The sequence below is a fragment of the Rhincodon typus genome, chromosome 15, assembly GCF_021869965.1.
Source record: "Rhincodon typus isolate 14 chromosome 15, sRhiTyp1.1, whole genome shotgun sequence".
NCBI classification, from domain to species: domain Eukaryota; kingdom Metazoa; phylum Chordata; class Chondrichthyes; order Orectolobiformes; family Rhincodontidae; genus Rhincodon; species Rhincodon typus.
Window position 1 is genome coordinate 149,930 of NC_063346.1, and position 23,905 is coordinate 173,834.

The window sequence follows — 23,905 nt, forward strand, 5'->3', positions numbered from 1 at the left end:
GCAGGAGGTTAAAAAGCAGGACTGCAAGGGTAGTAATCTCTGGATTACTCCCAGTGCCATGTGTTAGTGAGAGTAGGAATAGAAGGATAGAGTAGATGAACGCATGTCTGAGGAGCTTGTGCAGGGGATAGGATTCAGATTTTTGCATCGTTGGGATATCTTCTGGGGTAGAAGTGACCTGCAAGAAAGGAATGGGTTGCACCTGAACTGGACGGGGTCCGATATCCTGGTGGGAAGATTTGCTCAAGCTACTTGGGAGGGTTTAAAGTAGTCTGGCAGAGGGTGAGCCTCCAAGCAGTCATGAGACGGAAGAGTAGGTTGAGGCTGATTCAGAAGTTAAAGAGAGCAAGTTAAATGGACAAGGCAGGTAAGAGCACAGCAGAGAACGAGGGAAGACTGATGAATTAAACTGTATTTATTTCAATGCAAGAGGCCGAAGAGGTAGGCATGATGGTAACATGGGATAAGGATATATCATAGCTATTACAGAAACACGGCTGAAGGAGGGACAGGACTGGCAGCTCAATTATCCAAGTACAAATGCTATAGGAAGGATAGAAGAGGAGGCAAAATAAGAAGGGAGGATGTTTTTAATTAGGCAGTACTTAGACGGTTTATTCTGGGGGGAATGTCCATTGAAACTATATGGATTGAACTGCGAAATAGGAAAGGGGGTGATTGCTTTGATGAGATTGTACTATAGGAAACCCAATAGTCAGCAGGAAATTGAGGAGCAAATATATAGGGAGATCAAAGAAAGCTGCAAAAATTACAGGGTACTAATAGTAGGGGATTTTACCTTTCCAAACATAGACTGGGATTGTTAAGGGCTTTGTTAAGTGCATTTTGGAAAAATTTCACAATCAATACATAGATGGCTCATCTAGAAAAGAGGTCAAGCTTTGCCCCCGCTTGGGAATAAGGTAGGACAAGCGACTGAGATGTTAGTGGGGGAGCACTTTGGGTCCAGTGACCATAATCCTATTCCTTATGGAAAAGGATAGGCCAGGCTCACATGTTAAAGTTCGAACTTGGGGGAAGGCCAATTTTGATGGTATCAGACAGGAACTTTCAATCATTGATTGGTGGAAGCTGTGCACAGGACGTCTGGTAAACTTTTGCCATCTTCTTTTATATTACTAGCTAGCTGGCTCTCATATTTTGTCTTCTCCCCACTTAATGCTTTTTTAGTTATCCTCTGCTGATTTTGAAACACTTCCCAATCCTTTGGATTCCCACTAATCTTCACCGCATTATATGCTTTCTGTTTCGCTTTTATGCTGTCCCTGACTTCCCTTGTCAGCCATAGTTGTCTCATCCTCCCCTTGGAGTGTTTCTTCTTCCAAGGATTGTGATTGGTCAGTGGGAAGGGTGGAGCGGACAGCTGAGTCAGAAAATGGACACGTTAGGGGTGGAAAGGTTTGGAAGCTAGTGAAGCCAATATTCAGGCCATTGGGCTGTAAGCTCCCAAGGCGCAATATCAGGTGTTGTTCCTCCAGTTTATGTTTGGCCTCACTCTGACAGTAGAAGAGGCCAAGGATGGACATGTCACCAGGGGAGTGGGAGGGAGAGTTAAATGGGATGGCAACTGGAAGATCGCGTTGGTGAGTGTGTGCAGAGCACAGATGTTCCTCAAACCGGTCCCTGGTTGTATTCAGAGGGACGACACATCATCCTGTGACATTTCCATCACCTACAATCAGACCCCAGCCCAGTCCGCTCACCACAAGGACCATTCACTCCGCGACTGCTTCATCAGCTCCACAGACCCCATCAACCCCTCCAACACACTCGGTACCTTTCCCTGCAACTACAGGAGGTGCTACACCTGCCCCTACACCTTCCCTCTCACCTCCATCTGAGGGCCCAAACAATCCTTCCAAATCTGGCAGAGATTCACCTACACTTCATCCAACTTCATTTACTGTATTTGTTGCTCCTCTATACTGGGGAGACTAAACGCAGACTCGGAGACTGGCTCATCTGTCCATCTTCTGACTCACCTATCCACTCCACCTTTCCCACTGACCAACGACAATAACCTCCTACGTCCATCCACCTATAACCATCCCATCTACTTGCTCCCCTCCCCCTCCCCAGCCCTGACAAAGGGTTTTGACTCGAAATGTTGACTTTCCTGCTCCTTGGATGCTGTCTGACCTGCTGTGCTTTTCCAGCTCCACATTTATTGACAAAGCAATGACCTGCAACTGCTCTTTTTTTTAAATTCATTCATGGGATGAGGGTGTCGTTGACCAGGTAGCATTTATTGCCCATCCCTAATTGCCCAGAGGGCAATTCAGAGTCAACCACATTGCTATAGGTCTGGAGTCACATTTAGGCCAGACCAGGTAAAGGTGGCAGTTTCCTTCCCTGAAGGACATTAGTGAACCAGATGGGGTTTTCCAACAATTGACAATGGATTCATGGTCATCATTAGATTCTTATTTCTAGATATTTTATTGAATTCAAATTCCATCATCTGCAATGGCGGGATTCAAACCCAGGTCCCCAGAACGTTATCTGGGTCTCTGGATTAACAGTCCAACGATAATACTGCTAGGCCATTGCCTTCCCCTTTGAGAATTTGCTGCAACCGCTCTAAGACATGCTTGACCCTGGCACCAAGGAGGCAACACACCATCTTGGAGTCTTGCTCGCAGCTGCAGCTGCTCCTGACTATACAGTCCCCTTCACAATTGCTCGCTTGGACTTTGTCATACCCTGCTTTACAGCAGAGCCGGTCGTGGTGCCAAAGATCTGGCTGCTGCTGCCATTTTTCCCCTGAGAGGCAGTCTCCTCCACCCCTCGCTCCCAGCAAAGGTATCCAAAATGGGATATTTGTTTGAGAGGGGGATAGGCACAGGAGACTTCTGCACTACCTGCCTATCTCTCCTAGAGGACACCCATCTACCTGACAATGCCTGCAGTGTGACTACCTTCCCGAAGCTACATTCTAAAACACTCTCTGCCTCCTGTATGCTCCTCAATTGCTTCCAATTGGGTGGTGCGATGGCTCACCAGTTAGCACCGTTGCCTCACAACACCAAGGACATAAGTTCGATTCCACCCTCAGTTTGCACGTTCTCCCTGTGTCTGCATGGGTTCTGCCAGTGCTTCAGTTTCTTCCCACAGTCCAAAGATGTACAGGTTAGGTGGACGGGCCTTGCTAAATTACCCATTGTGTTCAGGGATGGTATAGGTTAGGTGCATGAGCCACGGGAAATACAGAGTTACATGAATGGGGTAGGGGAATGAGTCTGGGTGGCATGCTCTTCAGAGGGTCAGTGTGGACTTGTTGGGCTGAACGGCCTGTTTCCACACTGTAGGGATTCTATTCTATTCATTCTAAATTGCCACTCCAACCAATCCATGCCATCTGCAGACATAGTTGCTAAGGCCACTTGAGTGCTCCCTGATATCCCACATCAGGCAGGAGGAGCATACCACTGTACTGACTGTCATCTCTGGCCCTTTAGCAACTAGCAGATTTAGGGAAAAGAAAAGGCCTTACCTTCCCCTTCCCCTTACCCTTGTTGCTGCTCATGCTGCACAACAAAGCCTGGTATTCACCTAGACCCACTGTTGAATCTAACCAGCAATGCGACCCTCCCCCACTTGCCTAAACTCCCACACTTAACTCAATTCCCAGCATTTGCACTGTCTTGCTGGTGTTGTGTGATTTCTGACCTTGTCCACCCCAGTCCAACACCAGCAAGTTCACATCATGGTCACATTCTGTGCTTGGAGCACTTTAGGCCTAGCTCTTGTAGCAGAATGGGCCTTATACCATAAGAACTAGATCTAACCAGTTTACTTAATTAGATTAAGTAACTACAGCACCAGGAGAGCTTGTTTAAATTTTACTTAGACCTGAAAGGAAAAGAAATTCAACACTTAAATATCTATCCTTCCCTTAACCACAGTTTTAGATTTTAAGAATACAAAAGATTAAGATTATATTCTTAAATTCCCACACTTAGCTCAATTCCCAGTGTTTGCACTCTCTTGCCAATCATACTCTCGTTATCTCAATGTATGTAGACAGTGTTCTGCATGAGTAAGAAATGTCTTTGGTTTTTGCAACTGCTGGAAATGCCAATTTCCAATGTTTGTTTTTCTTGATGCACAAAGACGTGCACAAAGGTTCTTTTTATGAATAATGTATATTTTGACAAAAAGAAATTTTTGCAGCAGTTCACCCACACCACAGGAATGCAAGAACTGTCCCAGTGACAGGATCAGTTTTAAATCCTTATTGGACGGTTTAGTGATCTTAAGAAAAAACTTAACGTGTTTGAAAATTGCCAGCATAAATGTGCATAGTGTGAAAGCCACTACACGATGTCACTCCACATTTCACCTGACGAAGGGGCTACACTCCGAAAGCTTGTGTTTTCAAATAAACCTGTTGGACTATAACCTGCTCCTATGATGCTGCTTGGCCTGCTGTGTTCATCCAGCCCTGCACCTTGTTGTCTCGGATTCTCCAGCATCTGCAGTTCCTACTATCTCTGATTCGACTATAACCTTGGACTATTTCCTTGGCCTGCTGTGTTCATCCAGCCCTGCACCTTGTTGTCTCGGACTATAACCTGGTGTTGTGTGATTTCTGACCCTGGCCAATGTCAAAGCAGACCTCCTGTTTCTGCGGTGGAGGGGTGGTTTTTCTGATTGGAAATCTGTGACGAGTCACCTGCAATCAGACGCCACCACCAAAAAGATATTTCCCACCCCACCCCTGTCTGCTCGCCACAGAGACCATTCACTCCGCAACACCTTCGTCAGCTCCACACACTGTTGGGACTCCTATTGTTTGTAATATACGTATAAATGATTTGGAGGAGAATGTAGGTGATCTGATTAGTAACTTTGCAGATAGTACGAAGATTGACGGAGCTGCAGATAATGAGGACGATTGCCAGAGGATACAGCAAGATTGTGGATAGGCTGGAGACTTGAGCGGAGAAATGACAGATGAAATTTAATTCAAACAAATGCGAAATGACGCATTTTGGGAGATCTAATGCAGGAGGGAAGTATATCGTAAATGGCAGGACCCTTAGAAGCATCAACATACAGGGGGATCTAGGCATACAGGTCTGCAGGCCCCAGAAAGCGGCAACACAAGTGGGTAAGGTGGTCAAGAAGTCATATGGCATGATTGCCTTCATCAGCCAGGGCATGGAGTATAAAAATTAGCAAATCATATTGCAGCTGTATAGAACGTTAGATAGGCCACATTTCGAATATTATCTACAGTTCTGGTCACCACACTACCAGAAGGATGTGGAGACTTTGGAGAGGGTACAGAACCTGTTTACCAGAATGTTGCCTGGTTTGGAGGGTATGAGCTATGAAGAGAGATTGGGCAAACTTCATTTGCTTTTCACTTGAATGTCAAAGAATGAGGGATGACCTGATAGAAAGTTAGAAACTTATGAAAGGCATGGATAGTTGGAGTCTTTCTCCCAGGGTAGGATTGTCAAGTACTAAATTTGTATGTTTAATGTAAAATGGAGTAATTTTAAGTAGATATGAGAGACAAGTTTTTTTTTACACAGAGCATGGTAAGTGCCTATAATGTGCTGTCAGAGGAGGTTGTGGAGGCAGATACAGTAACAACTTTCAATAACTTGACAGATACAAACAGGGAATAGAGGGATATGGGCAGCATAGAGGCAAAAGGCATCATCTGTTGGCGGAGTCTTAGTGGGCTGAAGAGCCTGCTCCTATGCTATACTGTTCTTTAGTTTTTGTTTTAATTAAACAGTGCTCATTAGTTCTGGACTCATTCACAAGGGAAACATTCTTCCAATATTCACCTTGTTAAGACTGTTCATGATTTGGCATAGTTCAAACAAGTCACCTTTCACGAAATTCTAGAGAAAACAACCCCAGTCTGTCCGGCCTTTCCTCTTACCGCTGTCACGGAAAGGCAGCCAACATCATCAAAGACCCATCACACCCTGGTAATGATCTCCTACAACCTCTTCCCTCAGGCAGAAAATGCAGAAGCTTGAACACGTGCATGGGCAGGTTCAGGAACAGCCTCTTTCTGGCTGTTATCAGACTGTTGAATGGATTCTAGCCTGAAGTAGTGTAACCTGCAATGTAACCTGTATGCCTCTAAGTCTTTTTGATCTGTACATCCTTTGCTTGCTGTAATCTGTAAATGAGCCTGTACTGCTCGTAAACAAAGCTATTCACTTTATTTTGGTACATGTGACAATAAAATCAAAATCAAAATAACAGTATTCAAAATGTGCTTTCACCTATGCCCTGTATAATTGACACATAACATCCTTACTTTTATAAAAGCAAAATAAAGCTGATGCTTGAAATCTGAAACAGCAACAGAGCATGCTGGAGAAACAGTGTCTGACAGTATCTGTCAAGAGACCGGGTTAATGTTTTGAATCTGATGTTCCAACCGAGAGATATATCGGACTCAAAACATTAGCTCTGTTTCTCAATCCTTACTTTTACATTCAATTCTTGCCTCAATAAAGAATAGCATTCCATTAGCTGCCTTAATTACTTGCTGTACCTGCATGCAAACATTTTGTGGCTAATGCACAAGAATACCCAGATTCATCCACCTCAGAATTTTGTAGTCCATTTAAATAATACTCCGCTGTTTATTAGTTCTGCCAAATTAAACAGTTCATATTTTGCTACATTATATTCTACCTTCGAGATTTTTGGCCGCTCACTCAACTTATCTACAGCTCTCTGCATCTTCATCATGTCCTCTTCACAACATACTTTCCTACCTATTTTTGTGTCATCTGTTTATTTAGCTGCCATGTGTTTGTTACCCTCATTTAAATGTTTTAATTGTTTTTATTTAACATATTTTTGCTAATCAGTCTGTTCAGTGATGTTCTTACACACCTCTAGAGCAGGTGGGACTTAAACCTGGATTTCTTGCTCCAGGGGTAGGGATGCTACCACTGAGCTACAAAAGCCGGGTGGCCACAGGGAGCCGGAAAGAGCAAAAGATTCGTCCATTTCAGCTGCCATTTCATCATTATCTACTATTAGCTCTCCTTTCTCATTCTCCAGAAAACCAACACTCACTTTATTCTTCATCCCCGCCTCCTTGACCTGTCCATCTTCTCTCCACCTATCTGCCCCTCTATCCACCTTCTATCATCGCCACCCCCTATCTCTATTTATTTCAGAGCCCCCTTCCCCTCCCCCATTTCTGAAGAAGGGTCCGGACCCGACACGTCAGCTTTCCTGCTCCTCTGATGCTGCCTGGCCTGCTGTGTTCATCCAGCTCTACACCTTGTTATCACTTAACTCTTTCACTTTTTAAAAACCTTCAGAAACTCTTGCTATCCATTTTTACATTTCCAGCTAGTTTCCTCTTGTAATAATTTCTTTCTTCTGATTATCCTTTTAGTCATCTTCTGTTTTTCATCTTCGCATCATCACATGCTTTTTCCTTAAGTTAAAAGTTTTCCATAACTTCTTTAGTTAACTACAGATGATGGTCCTCCCCTTGGAAATCTTTATTGTATGAATATACTTATTCTGAGTGTTCTGAAATATCACCTTAAATGTCACCATTTTTCTATTGATCTGTCCCTTTGCCTAATAATCCCAGTTCACACCAGCTATCTCAGCTTTCATCCCACATAGTTACCCTTGTTTAAGTTTAAAAGACTAAATTTCAGACCCACTGTTCTCTCCCTTTTGAACTGATTGTAGTCACTACTACCTTGGGATATCTTTGGTCTGTGGTTATTTATTAATCTTGTCACGTTACTTAATAGCAAGTCTAATGTAACCTGATATAACAGGGTGTAGAGTTGGATGAACACAGCAGGCCAGACAGCATCAGAGGAGCAGGAAAGCTGACGTTTCGGGTCTGGACTCTTCTTCAGAAAAGAAATTGGGAAAGGGCAGAGAGATTAGCATCTCAATGTGCAATGTCAAGTTTCTCACTGATCATCATCTGACTTCGTTCTCTCTGTCGTTCTTGTTTACAGGTGGAGCTTCATCCATATCTGACTCAGCCTGAACTGGTGGAGTTCTGTGCATCCAAAGATATTGCATTGACAGCATTTAGTCCTCTCGGATCTCCAGGTCGTGCTCTGTGAGTATGATGGGAGAATATTCCAGTACTAACACTGTCCTCTTTCATAGTTCTTTGCAGTTCTTAGACTTGATAATCTGCAATGACAGCACCGGAGGAAATGAGCCAGACCCAATGCAATTTCCAGAAAAGATCATTCATTTGCCAATTTAGAGACTTAGAAACATAAAAAATAGGAGTAGGAGTAGGTCATTCAGCCATTCGAGTACTGCTTCACTTTTTCATTGTGATCTTGATCATCCAACTCAATGGCCTGTTCCCGCTTTTTCCCATTGGTTTAACTCATGTCCTCAGACTATGACCCCTGCTTCTGCACTCGTCATCAGAAACATCCTTCCTGCATTTAACCTGTCTAATCCTGTTAGAATGTTACAGTCTTCTATGAGGTCCCCTCTCATTCTTCTGAACTCTTATGAATATAATCTTAACTCATATGTCAGTTCCGCCATCCCAGGAATTAATCTGATGAACCTTCATTGCACTCCCTGTATAGCAAGAACATCCTCCTTCTGATAAGGAGATAAAATATCCATAATATTCCTGGTTTAGTCTGGAATATGATGTATGATTACAGCAAGTCATTCCTGCTCCTAGACTCGAATCCTTTCACTATGAAGGTCAGCATTGTTGTAGCCATTACAGAAAATTGATTGAGAGAAGGGCAGATAGAACTGCAAATGATGGAAGTCAGAGTTGATAAAATGTGAGATGCAGTTGAGGGAATTATGAAGCATGGGAGAGGGCAAATTAGGGTCCTTGAAGTAGGAGGACATCTGGCATGTCTGGGACTGGAACGCTTCATCCTGGGAGTAGATGCGGCAGAGGCGGAGGAATTGGGAGCGTGGGATCACATTTTTGCAAGAGGGTAGGTGAGAGGAGGTATAGTCAAGGTAGCTGTAGGAGTCAGTGGGTCTGTGTAATCAAGGTAGTTGTGGGACCCACTGACTCCAACAGAAACTTAACTACACCTCCTCTCACCCACTAACGCATCTCCTGCATTTCCCACACTTCTGCCCTCAAACCCCCTCCCTCCAACAACAATAAGGATAGAGTCCCCCTGATCCTTACATACCACCCCACCAACCTCCAAATCCAACGCATCATCCTCTGCCATTTTTGCCACCTGCAATCAGACCTCACCCACCAGAATACTTTCTTCCCACCCCTATCTGCTTTCTGTAGGGATCCCTCACTCCACGACTCCCTCGTCAGCTCCAAACTCCCCAGCAACCTTACCACTACCCCTGGCACCTTTCCCTGTAACCACAGGAAGTACTACACCTGCCCCTACACCTCTACTCTCATCACCATCCAAGGCCCCAAACAATCATTCCGTATCTGACAGGGATTCACCTGTATATCCTCTAACGTGGTCTATTGCATCCGTTGCTCCAGATATGGTCTCCTCGATATCAGCGAGACCAAGCACAGACTCGATGACCAATTCACAGAGCATCTGCACTCTGTACGCACCAATCAAAATCAGTTGCCAGCCATTTCAGCTCCCCCTCCCACTCCCATGACAGTATGTCCACCCTGGGCCTCCTCAACTGTCAAAATGAGGCCACACGTAATCTGGAGGAACAACACCCTATATTCTGCCTCAGGAGCTTACAGCCCAATGGCCTCAACGTAGAGTTCACCAGCTTCAAAATCTCCCCATCCCCAGCCTCATCCTATGTCCAGCCCAACTCTCATCCCCATCTCCTTGGCCTGACACAACCTGTCCATCTTCATTCTCACCTATCTGCTCCACCCTTCCCACTGACCAATCTCTATCACCCCCTACCTGCATCCATGTATCACCACCAATCTTCCCCCAGCCCCCTCCCCTCCATCTATTTATTTCTGAGCTCCCTTCCACCCCCACAGAGCTGATGAAGAGTCCAGACCCGAAATGTCGATTTTCCTCCTCCTGAAACGCTGCCTGACCTGCTGTGCTCCCCCAGCTCCACGTTTTATCAACTGAGAAAAGGGCAGGAAACGGCAGCTCAGTATTCCAGGGTTTAGATGTTTCAGGCATGATAGAGAGGGCTGTTAAAGGGGTGCAGAGTGTTGCATTACTGATTAAGGAGATTCCACGATTGCATTAAAAGACAACATCTTGGAAGGCTCATCCAGAGAGGACATATGAATACAGCTTAGGCATAAGGAAGGTGCAGTCACTATGATGGGGTTGTACTACAGGCATCCCAATAGCCAGAAGGTGATACAGAAGCAGATATGTAGGCATGTCATGGAAAGATGTAAAAACAACATGGTGTTGCAGTGGCTGATTTTAACTTCCCCAATATCCACTGGGACACCCTTAGTGTCAGGGACTTCAATGGGGCAGAATTTGTGAGGTGCGTCCAGGAGGGTTTCTTGAAATAATATTTAGAAAGTCCAACTATGGAAGGGCCGTAATTGTCCTTGTATTGGGGGATGACCCTGGCCAGATGATTTAAGTTTCATTGGGGAAGCATTTTGGGAACGGTGATCATAATTCCATTAGTTTTATAATAGTTATGGATAAGGATAAGACTGGTCCTTGGGTGAAAATGCTAAATTGGTGGAAGGTAAATTACAAAAGCATTAGGCAGGAACTGGAGAAATTAGATTGGGGGCAGTAAGATTAAGCAGGGTTATGTTCCTATTCTAGGGCATGACAATATTAAGAAGGAAAAGGTGTTGAATGTTTTGAAAAACATTAAGATAGATAAGACCCCAGGGCCTGACAGGATCTACCATGGATACTGATGGAGACAAGGGAGGAGATTACTGGAGCCTTGACTGAAATCTTTGTGTCCTGTTTAGCCACAGGCGAGGTCCCAGAAGACTGGAGAATAGTCAGTGTTCCTTTGTTTAAGAAGGGCAATAGGGATAATCCAAATTACAGGCCAGTGAGCCTTACATCAGTAAAAGGGAAATTATTGGAGAAGATACTTAGGGGCAGGAATTACTTGCATTTGTCCTCTTATTCAACTTGTTCAAATCTATCTCTACATACTCTTCATAACTCACCCTCACACCCAGCTTTGTATCATCTGCAAATTTGGAGAGTTTACATTTACCTGCATCAACTATATCATTAATATATATTGTGAATAGTTGGGGTCCAAGCACTGAGCCCCACTGTACCCCCCTAGTCACTTCCTGCCATTCAGAAAAAGACCTGTTTATTCCTGCTCTTTGTTTCCTGCCTGCCAACCATTTTTCTAACTATCTCAATGCACTACCCCAATCCCGTGTGCATTAATTTTAGGTGTTAACTTCTTATGTGGGACCTTATCGAAAGCCTCCTGAAAGTCCAAATAAACCGTATTCACTGGCTCCTCCTCATCAACTCTTCTCACTAGAACCTTGAAGAATTCCAGTAGATTTGACTAGCATGATTTCCCTTTCATAAATTCATGCTGACTGTGTCTGATCCTGCCACTAAAGTCCAAGTGATCGCATTTCAAATCTATAATAGACTCGAGCATTTTGCCCATTCCTGACATCAAGCTGACTGGTCTATGATTCCTGATATTCTCTCTACCTTCCTTTTTTAAATAGAGAGGTTACATTAGCTAAAATTCAATCTGTAGGAACTGCTCCAGAGTGTATAGGGTCTGGAAGAAAACTATCAATGCGTCCACTATTTTTAGGACTACTTCCTCAAGTACTCTGGGATGTAAATTATTGGACCCTGGAGATTTATCGCCTTTCAATCCTATCAATTTCCTTGCTAAATAAAAACTGAAAGAATTGCAGATGCTGTAAATCAGGAACAAAAACAAAGTTGCTGGAAAAGCTCAGGAGGTCTGGCAGCATCTGTGAAGAAAATCAGAGTTAACGTTTTGGGTCCGGTGACCCTTCCTCAGAACTGATGGTGGCTGGGAAAATCCGAGACAACAAGCTGCAGAGCTGGATGAACACAGCAGGCCAAGCAGCATCAGAGGAGCAGAAAGGCTGACGTTTCGGGCCTAGACCCTTCATCAGAAATTGGGGAGGGGAAGGGGGTTCTGAAATAAATAGGGAGAGAGGGGGAGGCGGATAGAAGATGGATAGAGGAGAGGATAGGTGGAGAGGAAACAGACAGGTCGAAGAGGCGGGGATGGAGCCAGTAAAGGTGAGTGTAGGTGGGGAGTTAGGGAGGGGATAGGTCAGTCCAGGGAAGATGGACAGGTCAAGGGGGCGGGATGAGGTTAGTAGGTAGGAGATGGGGGTGGGGCTTGAGGTGGGAGGAGGGGATAGGTGGGAGGAAGAACAGGTTAGGGAGGCGGGGAGAAGCTGGACTGGTTTTGGGATGCTGTAGGGGGAGGGGAGATTTTGAAGCTTGTGAAATCCACATTGATACCATTGGGCTGCAGTGTTCCCAAGCGGAATATGAATTGCTGTTACTGCAACCTTCGGGTGGCACTGCAGGAGGCCCAGGATGGACATGTCGTCTGAGGAATGGGAGGGGGAGTTGAAATGGTTTGCGACTGGGAGGTGCAGTTGTTTATTGCGAACCGAGCGTAGGTGTTCTGCAGAGTGGCCCCCGAGCCTCCGCTTGGTTTCCCCGATGTAGAGTGGCTGGGAAAATATCAGTTTATATGCAGAAAACAGGGAGGGGGATGGGGTAGACAGTAAACCATAGGGTAGAGCCTAAAAAGAGAGAAGAGCGGTCGCACAGACAAAGAGTTGATAATAATCAGACTCGGAGGGTGAATAGTTGTTAATGGGGACGATTAGTGACTAACAACAGGTGGTGTGTAATGGCAGGCTATGTGGTAACAAGGCCTGGTGTGTGGGGTAGGGGACTGTGACTTGAGAGACTTTAGACCCTAAAATTATTGAACTCAATATTGAGTCCGGAGGGTTGTAGGGTCCCCAAGCGGAAAATGAGGTGTTGTTTGACCAGCTTGCGTTGAGCTTCGCTGGAACACTGCAGCAAGCCAGAGACAGAGATGTTGGCCAGGGAACAGGGTGGTGCATTAAAGTGGCAGGCAACGGGTAGTTCAGGGTGTTTTTTGTGAGCAGAGCGTAGATGTTCTGCAAAGTGATCACCCAGTCTACGCTTCGTTTCCCTAATGTAGAGGAGACCACATTGTGAGCAGTGAATGCAGTAGACTAGATTCTGGGAAGTGCAGGTGAAGTGCTGCTTCACCTGGAAGGTATGTTCGGGCTCTTGGACACTGGCGAGGGAGGAGGTAAATGCGCAGGTGTTGCACCTTTGCTGGTTACAGGGGAAGGTGCCGTAGAGCTGTGGGGTGATGATGGGGGTGAAGGAAGTGTGGACCAGCGTGTCCCGGAGGGAACGGTCCTGCGGGAGGCGGACAAGGCGGGGAGGGGAATATGTGCCTGGTGGTGGTATCTTGCTGGAGGTGGCAGAAATGGCGCCTTAAGATCATCAGGCGCCATTTCCACCAGTTTAGGGGTCTATATATAACCCCCACTAATGTTTTTTGCCCCTTGGCATTTCTAGTTATACACATACAGATTCTACATCGTTGGAACTAATATCCTTCAATCATATTGTGTTGGTTTCCTCTTTAACCAGCAGTGCAACTGTACCACCTTTTTCTTTTTGTCTGTCCTTCCAAAATTACTGTTTATGTAATCCTAACTACATCATACCTGTTCCATAAATTTGCGCAATTAATTCATCCATTGTTGTGAATTCTCCATGCATTAAAGCACAGAGCCTCAAGGTTTATCTTTTTAAAATATTGTTCTATTTCCATTATTTTTCAGTTTCCCTGTTTAATCCCAGCCTTTGATTTCACTATCTATCACCTTTCTTGTTCCCCTTTCTGTCTTCTGTCCTTGATTCCCCTTCCTCTGATTCCTTCTTGGTTCCCACCCCTCTACCATTTTAGTTTAGAGTCTCCCCAACCATTCTAGCAAATACTGCCCCTAAGACATCAGCCCCAATCCTGCCCAGATGTAACCTGGCCAGTTTGTAGTGGTCCCACTTCCCCAGAACCAGTCGCAATACCACAGGAATGTGAAACAATCGCCCTCGCAACGTCTCTTCAGCCATATATTCATTTAATAAACACAGAAGACAGCCATTTAGCCCACCAAGTCAACCTCTGTACAGCAACCTTAGCAATTACTTGCCCCGCACTACCTCATAGCTCTGTAAATTTATTTTGCTCAAATGCCCATCCAATTTCCTTTTCATATCATTCATCATCTCAATTTCCACCATCCTTGGTGGTAGCAAGTTCCACATCATTATCACTGAGCATAGAAAAAATTCTCATGAATCCTCTAACTTTTCCAAAAGCCTTTAATCTATGTCTCCTGGTCCTTGTACCATAATGAAATAGGAACAGCCTTCACTTGTTTCCCTCATCGAAAGCTGACTATTATTCTGCACCTTTATCAAATCTCCCCTCAATCTCATCTGCTACAAGGAAAGCAACCCTGGACTCTCCATCTCATCTTGTAGCTAAAATCCCTCATCCCTGGAACCATGCAATAAATTTCTACTGCACACTGTCGTGGGACCTCATATAGGTATGTAAGTTACTTGGGAAGATTCTGAGGGATAAGATATACATGCATTTGGAAAGATGTTTAGTTAGGTGTAGTCAGCATGGCTTTGTGCATGGGGGATCATGCCTCACAAATTTGTTAGAGTTCTTTGATGAAGTGACCAGGAAGGTTGATGAGGGCAGGGCAGTAGATGTGGTCTGTATAGATTTCAATAAGGCCTTTGATAAGGTTCCACATGGTAGGCTGCTCTGGAAGGTTAGATAGCATGGAATCAAGGAACAGCTGGCAAATTGGATACACATTTGGCTTGATGATAGGAAGCAGAGAGTAATAGTGGAAGGATGCTTGTCGAATTGAAGGCTTGTGACTAGTGGCGTGCCTCAGGGGTCGGTGCGGGCCCATTGCTGTTTGTTATCTATCAATGATTTGGATGAGAATGTACAAGGCATGATTAGTAAGTTTGCGGATGACACTAAAATAGGCGGTATCGTGGACAGGGAGGAAGTTTATCAGAAATTGCAGCAGGATCTTGATCACTTGGGGAAGTGGGCCGAGAAATGGCAAATGGAGTTTAATTTAGATAAGTTTGAGGTGTTGCATTTTGGAAAGTCAAATTAAGGTAGGAGTTCCATGGTGATTGGTAGGGCCTTAAGGAGTGTAGTGGAACAGAGGGACCTTTGAGTTCAGGTGCACGGTTCTCTGAAAGTGGAGTCACAGATAGACAGGGCAGTGAAGAAGGCTTTTGGCACACTGGCCTTCATCAGTCAGGGCATTGAGTATAGAAGTTGGGAAGCCAAGTTGCAGTTGTACAGGACGTTGGTGAGGCCGTACTTGGAGTATTGTGTTCAGTTTTGGTCACCTTGCTATAGGAAGGATGTTATTAAACTGGAAAGCGTACAGAAGAAATTTACAAGGATGTTGCCAGGACTCAAGGGATTGAGTTAAAGGGAGCAGTTGGACAGGATAGGACTTTTTCATTAGAGCATAGGTGTGTGAGGGGGGATTTTATAGAAGTGTATAAGATCATGAGAGGCATGGATAGGGTGAATGCAGTCAGTCTTTTTCCCAGGGATGGGGAATCAAGGACTAGAGGGCATCAATTTAAGATAAGAGGGGAAAGAATACATAGGAACCTCAGGGGCAACTTTTTTACTTGATAAGCATATGGGATGAGCTGCCAGAGTGGTTGAGGCGGGTACATTAACAACATTTAAGAGACATTTGGATGAATACATGGATAGGAAAGGTTTAGAAGGATATTCTGCCAAGTGCACGGAAATGGGGTTAGTGTGGATGGACATGTTGATCGGCATGAACCAGTTTGGGTCGAAGGGTCTGTTTCCGTGCTGTAGGGCCCTATGACTCTAAAAGGGACTAGACTAGCTTAGGATATCTGGTCAGCCTGGATGAGCTGGAGCAAAGGGTCTGTTTCGATGCTGTGTAACTGTCTTACTCTTTTGAAAGAAGTAATTTCTGCTTATCTCTGTTTTAAATTTGCTACCCCATATCGTAAAACTATGACCTCTCGTTCTAGATTGCCCCACATGAGGAAACATCCTGTCCACTACTTTGTCAATTTCCTGAGCATCTTATAGAGCTCAGTTACATCTCCCCTCATTCTTTTAAACTTTAGAGAGTGTAGGCCTAAGCTGCTCAATCTCTCTCTGGAATCAATCCAGTGAGCCTTCTCTGAACTGCCTCCAATGCAGCTACATCCCTCCTCAAGTGAGGGAACCAAAACTGTATGCAGTACTCCAGGAGCAGACTCACTAATGCCTGTAGAGCTGCAACAACACTTCCCTTTTATACTCTATTCTCTCAATAAAATTACATTTGCCTTCCTTATTACCTTCTGTACTTGCATACTGGTTTTCTGCAATTCATGCACAAGGAAACCAGAATCCCTCTTCAACAAAGCTTTGCTCTATTTAAATAATAAGTTGCCTTTCTGTTCCTCTGACCAAAATGGATAATCTCTCACTTATTCATATAAAGGGAGAAGCGATGACCAAGTGATATTACCGCTAGACCATTAATCCAGAGATTCAGCTAATGTTCGTGCATGACAGATGGTAAAATTCAATAATAAATAAATAATAAATATCTGGAATTAAAAATCTACTGATGACCACAAAAGCATTGTCCAATGTCGGAAAAACCCATCTGGCTCATTTCAGGGAAAGAAATCTGCAATCCTCAGTTGGTCTGGCCTACGTGTAACTCCAGACCCACAGCAATGTGGCTGGCTCTCAACTGCCCTCTCAAATAGTCTAGTAAACCACAGTTTTATTAATTGCTACAAAGTTTCAACAAAGAAATGAAACTGGACAGACCACCCAACATCAACCTAGGCACTGGAAAAGGCAATGGCAGAAACAACACTGTGGAACCTCCAAAGTCCTTCCCTGTGGGATCTGTACAGGAAGGACGGGTTGCACCTGAACTGGAGGGACACACATATCCTGGGCGGGAGGTTTACTAGATCTCTTCGGGAGGGTTTAAACTAGTTTGGCAGGGGATTGGGAACCAGAGCTACAGCTCAGAGGATTGGGTAGCCAGTGTACAGACAGATAGAGCAAGCAGAGAGTCTGTGAGAAAGGATAAGCAATTGATAGGGCAGAGTGACAGTCAGTGCGACAGGTTGAGGTGTGTCTTCAATGCAAGAAGTGTCAGGAATAAGGGTGACGAACTTAGAACATGGTTCCGTACTCGGAACTATGATGTTGTGGCCATTACAGAGACTTGGATAACACAGGGGCAGGAATGGTTGTTGGATGTTCCGGGGTATAGATGTTTCAAAAGAAGTAGGGAGGGAAGTAAAAGAGGTGGGGGACTGGCATTGCTAATCAGGGGTGGTATCACAGCTGCAGAAAGGGAGGTCATGGAGGAGGGTTTCTCCACTGAGTCAGTATGGGTGGAAGTCAGAAACAGGAAAGGAGTAGTCATTTTATTGGGAGTTTTCTATAGACCGCCCAATAGCAACAGAGACACTGAGGAACAGATTGGGAGGCAGATTTTGGAAAAGGGCAGAAGTAATAAGGTTGTTGTCATGGGCGGCTTCAACTTCCCTAATATAGACTGGAACCTCCTAAGTGCAAATATTTTGGATGGAGCAGATTTTGTCAGGTGTGTCCAGGAAGGATTTCTGACTCAGTATGTAGATGGGAGGGGAGGCCATATTGGATTTGGTGCTTGGCAACGAACAGGCCAGGTATCAGATCTCTCGGTGGGAGAGCATTTCAGTGATAGTGATCACAACTCCCTGACCTTTACTATAGTCATGGAGAGGGATAGGAGCAGATGGTATGGGAAAGTATTTAACTGGGGGAGGGGGAATTGCAATGCTATTAGGCAAGAACTACGGAGCACCATTGGGATCAGATGTTCTCAGGGAAATGCAGGACAGAAATGTGGAGGTTGTTTAGGGAACAGTTGCTTCAGGTACTGGATAGGTTTGTCTCACTGAGGCAAGAAAAGGATGGTAAGGTGAAGGAACCTTGAATTACAAGACATGTTGAACACCTAGTCAAGAGGAAGAAGGAAGCTTACTTAAGGTTGAGGAAGCAAGGATCGGACAGGGCTCTCGAGGCCTACAAAGTAGCCAGGAAGGAATTGAAGAATGGACTTAGGAGAGCTAGAAGGGGGTATGAGAAAACCTTGACAGGTAGGATCAAGGAAAACTCCAAGGCTTTCTATACTCATGTGAGGAACAAGAGGATGGCCAGAGTGAGGGTAGGACCAGTCAGGGATAGTGGAGGGAACTTGTGCACGGAGTCAGAGGAATTAGGGGAGGTCCTTAATGACCTTCAGTATTCACCAGTGAGAGGGACCTTGACGTTTGTGAGGACAGCATGAAACAGGCAGATATGCTCAAACAGGTTGTTGATAGGAAGGAGGATGTGCTAGAAATTTTGAAAAACATGAGGATAGATAAGACACCTGGGCCAGACAGGATATACCCAAGGCTTCTACGGGAAGCGAGGGAAGAGATTGCTGCCCCTTTGGCAATGATCTTTGCGTCCTCACCGTCCACTGGAGTAGTGCCAGAAGATTGGAGGGTGGCAAATGTCATTCCCTTGTTCAAGAAAGGGAATAGGGATAATCCTGGAAATTACAGGCCAGTCAGTCTTACTTCTGTGGTGGGCAAATTATTAGAGAGGATTCTGAGAGATAGTATTTATGATTATTTGGAAAAGCACAGTTTGATTAGAAATTGTCAGCATGGTTTTGTGAGGGGCAAGTCATGCCTCACGAGCCTTATTGAATTCTTTGAGGATGTGACAAAACACATTGATGAAGGTAGAGCAGTGGATGTGGTGTGTATGGATTTTAGCAAGGTATTCGACAAGGTTCCACATGGTAGACTCATTCAGAAAGTAAGGAGGCATGGGATTCAGGGAAATTTGTCTGGCTGGGTACAAAATTGGCTGTTCAATAGAAGACAGAGGGTGGTAGTAGATGGAAGGTATTCAGCTTGGAGCTCGGTGACCAGTGGTGATCCGCAGGGATCTGTTCTGGGACCTCTGCTCTTTGTGATCTTTATAAATGACTTGAATGAGGAAGTGGAAGGGGGGGTTAATAGGTTTGCTGATGACACAAAGGTTGGTGGAGTTATGGACAACGTGGAGGGCTGTTGTAGGTTGCACTGGGACATTGACAGGATGCAGAGCTAGGCAAAGAAGTGGCAGATGGAATTCAACCCAGAAAAGTGTGAAGTGATTCATTTTGGAAGGTTGAATTTGAATGCAGAATACAGGGTTAATGGCAGGATTCTTGGCAGTGTGGAGGAACAGAGGAATCTTGGGGTCCACATCCATAGATCCCTCAAAGTTGCTACCAAAGTTGATCGGGTTGTAAAAAAGGCGTATGGTGTGTTGGCTTTCATTGGTAGGGGAATTGAGTTTAAGAGCCATGAGGTTATGCTGCAGCTCTATAAAACTCTGGTTAGACCACACTTGGAATATTGTGTTCAGTTCTGGTCACCTCATTACAGGAAAGATTTGGAAGCTTTAGAGAGGGTGCAGAGGAGATTTACAAGGATGCAGCCTGGACTAGAGGGCAGGTCTTATGAGGACAGGTTGAAGGAGCTAGGCTTTTTTCATTGAAGCGAAGAAGGATGAGAGGTGACTTGATAGAGGTTTGCAAGATGATGAGACGCATAGATAGAGTGGATAGTCAGAGACTTTTTCCCAGGGCGGAAATGACTATTATGAGGGGCCATAATTTTAAGGTGATTGGAGGAAGGTGTAGGGGAGACGTCGGAGGTAGGTTCTTCACACAGAGAGTGGTGGGTGTGTAGAATGCGCTGCCGGCAGTGGTCATGGAGTCAGATACTTTAGAGACTTTTAAACGACTCTTGGATAGGCACATGGAGGATAGTAAAACGTCAGGTATGCAGGGTAGATTGATCTTAGTAGGATAATAGGTCGGCACAACATAGTGGGCTGAAGGGCCTGTACTGTGCTATACTGTTCTCTGTTCTATGTTTTATGTTCTATTTGCATCTGGAGGCTAATAGCAAAATTAGGAGAGTTGTCTCACAGATTGGTCAAGCAATGACCTGACACAGTCACACTCACAGAATCGTACCTTACAGATGATGTCCCAGAACCACCATCATCACCCCCAGAAAAGTCCTGTCTCACCAGCAAGACAGACCCGGCAGAGATGGCAGCACAGTGGGAGGAAAGGGCTTGCCTTGGAAGTCCTCAACATTCACTTTGGACCCCTTCTTGCAGTCTTGTGACTTCAAGTTAAACATGGGCAAGGAAATTTCCTGCTGATTACCATGTACCTCCTCCCTCAGCTGATGAATTAGTACTCCTCTATGTTGTACAATTTTTGGAGGAAGCACTGAGGATGGCAAGGGTGCAAAATATACTCTGGGTGGGGGATTTCAATGTCGGCCACCAAGAGTGGCTCAGCAGCAGCACTACTGATTGAGCTGGTCATATCCTACTGGATATAGCTGCTAGACTGGGTCTGCGGCATGTGGTGAAGGAATCAACAAGTTGGAAAAGTGTATTTAACCATATCCTTACCAGTCTGCCGATTGCAGATGCACCTGTCCATGACAGTATCAGAAAGAGTGACAACCTCACAGTCCTTTTGAAGATGAAGTCCTGCCTTCACATTGAGAATATCCTCCATATTGTGTAACACTATCACCGTGCTAAATGGGACAGACTTTGAACAGATAGTAATAGTAATAGGTAGCGGTGGAGTTTAGATAGACCTTAGAATTAGGGTAAAAGTTCGGCATAACATCGTGGGCTGAAGGGCCTGTACTGTGCTGTACTGTTCTATGTTCTAGATGTAGCAACTCAAAACTGGGCATTCATGAGGTGCTGTGAGCCAACAATAACAGTATTGTACTCCAGCACAGCCTGCAACCTTGTGGCTTGACATATCCCCCATTCAAACATATTAAAATGTAGACAGCATATCATCTACCAGCATCTTTGATCAGAAATGTCAATAACCTGTTCTGTTGGCAAAGTGTACATGCACCCAGAGATGTTGACATAAATGGGTAATACTGCATGCTGGAAACTAAAGGCTCATATTGGATGAGGTAATATATTGGTATGACCAGAAGTGGTTGATTAAACCATGAAGGGGCTATTTGCAGCTGAGAAAGTATAAGCTCAGTTGTATGAAGTCTCCGTGGAGAGGCTATTAGATTCTTAAAGCAGAGAATTGAAGCCACAGTTAAATTGTGTCCTATAGATGTGAAGGAGCAGGAAATTCTGTCTAGTGTGAGTGCTGTAAAGGAGTATTGTATTTTACTGTGCATTTTGAAATTTTTTAATTTGTGTTACGAGTAAATAGTTCAGTTTCTTTTCTATTTGATCTTCATTTATTTCACAAAATAATTTTCTGTTTTGTTATTAAATCTGAATCTGCAGCATTGCTGGCTGTGTTTCAGTGGACGACCACCATTAAAACCAAAAACAACAAAGTGTGATCTGTCAAGCCAGATTTCGGTCCATTACTTGAGTTGTCCGCAAATAAAATCAGTTGGGATCACAACAATATTTTGTTTTGTGCTTTGTATTGGTGTTTACCAAGGCAGTGGACATTGGAAAAAATGTTGACAGAAGATCCCATATGCTGTAGTTACAGAACGTCACCTTCCATTTTATCCTGTAAACATAGAACATAGAACATTACAGCGCAGTACAGGCCCTTCAGCCCTCGATGTTGCGCCGACCTGTGAAACCAATCTGAAGCCCATCTAACCTAAACTATTCCATTATCATCCATATGTTTATCCAATGACCATTTAAATGCCCTTAAAGTTGGCGAGTCTACTATTTTTGCAGGCAGGGCATTCCACGCCCTTACTACTCTCTGAGTAAAGAACCTACCTCTGACATCTGTCCGATATCTATCACCCCTCAATTTAAAGCTATGTCCCCTCGTGCTAGCCATCACCGTCCGAGGAAAAAGGCTCCCACTGTCCACCCTATCTAATCCTCTGATCATGTTGTATGTCTCTATCAAGTCACCTCTTAACCTTCTTCTCTCTAACGAAAACAGCCTCAAGACCCTCAGCCTTTCCTCATAAGACCTTCCCTCCATACCAGGCAACATCCTGGTAAATCTCCTCTGCACCCTTTCCAATGCTTCCACATCCTTCCTATAATGCGGTGACCAGAACTGTACGCAATACTCCAAGTGTGGCCGGACCAGAGTTTTGTACAGCTGCAACATGACCTCATGGCTCCGAAACTCAATCCCTCTACCAATAAAACCTAACGTACTGTACGCCTTCTTAACAACGCTATCAACCTGGGTGGCAACTTTCAGTAAAAGTTTGCTTTTAATTAATTTACATTATGTATTAATCAAATTAGAACATAGGGTTTAGTCGTTTAACTAAATAGTTGTTATGTTTGAAATTGGTCAGCATGAATTGAAGGGTCTGTTTCCAAGCCAAATTACTCTGACTGTATCAGATTATATGTTACTTATAAACAATAATACAGAATTGGAGTCCAAAAGCTGCATCTCCTTACCACTTGCAGCAAATTTTGTGCTTCATTTACGACTATTCTGTGCTGATCTTTGTCTCTTTGGCTGGAGCATCATTGCCTTCTGCACCTCTTTACTTCTGTACTCCCTGCCCAAATTTGCAGCAGCGAAATTGTCTTGGCCTTTTCATGACTTTTCTCCATATTTACCATCTTGTTCCACTTGCTTTTCCACCACTCTTCTTTCTATGCTGCATTTTCAGCTCCCTTCAAGTCTGTAGAAGAGAAATTTACTAAGTTGCTGCACTGTACCTTTTATGTGTTTATGTGATGTGGGCATTGCACAACTTGGGGTCAAAACACCAGGTTTGCAAACAGTCTGGTTCAGCTGCCAGTCCTTGGGTACCATTGCATCGGAAGTAAAAGTCACGTCTGGTCCCATGTAATCAGTCAGGAGTTTGAAACAATCTGCAGGACATGAAGGTTCTAATTACGGGGAAAATGACGAATCTATGAACAATTTTCTGTTACAGATTGAATGATTCTGCAGATCCAAAGGACCTTCTCAAAGATCCAGTGGTAAAAACAATAGCAGAGAAACACAAGAAGAGCCCAGCCCAGGTGCGATGGATGTAAGATTTTTATTAAAAAGCTTATTGGTAAACAGTGGACTGACAAATGGACACTATTTCATTGTCTTTCCATTCTAAGCTAATCGCACTCATACACTCTTCCCAATACCTGTATCATTCCCACTGACCCACTGTTTTCAAGACCTCATATTTACTCTGTTTCAAATAATTATCCCACTTTTCTCAATAAAATTCAATAAAACTCTGTAAGTTGTTTGTATGTGAATTTACCTTCTCTGAGTGAAGCATATTGGGGACCGAGCATGGGACAAAATAGCTTGGGATTTTAAATGGTAAAGGGAATGACTACTTCAACTACTCTATGTGTCAATATATTCCATTCTTAAACATCCCTTTCTGAAAAGCAATTTCTCCTCACTGTGATTTCAGTGTTTCTTCTATAATAAGGTACTTGACCTCTAACAGTGACTCTGCCTTCAGCACCTCTTTGCTTTTGTATCCCCTGCCCACATTTGCAGCAGCTAAATTGCCGTGGCCTTTCCATGACTTTTCTCCATCTCTGTTCCCATTCCTTTTTGTTCTAGGAGTTTACCGCTTCACTGTATTCTTCAATGCATTTCCTTTGGGCATTCATTTTCATTCTTTGCTGTCTCAAAATCTGTGACCTGGCATTTCTCCATTATACAATGTGTCTATTCACCGGCCTATGCCATCATGGATGTCTTCACATTCTTTGTAGTTGTTGGCCAAACTTGCTTAATTTGCTCTGTTTTTAAGCA

General features: G+C 44.3%; 1 protein-coding gene across 3 annotated transcripts in view; it reads left to right on the plus strand.

The window, feature by feature from the left end:
• The window catches only part of zgc:56622 (uncharacterized protein LOC326033 homolog), an 81,563-nt gene that overhangs the window by 51,901 nt on the left and 5,757 nt on the right, over nt 1-23,905 (plus strand). For 2 of the 3 annotated variants that reach the window (XM_048605972.1, XM_048605973.1), the window contains 2 exons: nt 8,001-8,107; nt 23,067-23,154. In XM_048605972.1, the coding sequence (XP_048461929.1) occupies nt 8,001-8,107; nt 23,067-23,154 (195 nt within the window). Of the gene's footprint in view, nt 1-8,000; nt 8,108-23,066; nt 23,166-23,905 lie in introns of all 3 variants that reach the window. The other variant, XR_007263813.1, reaches the window with a different exon arrangement.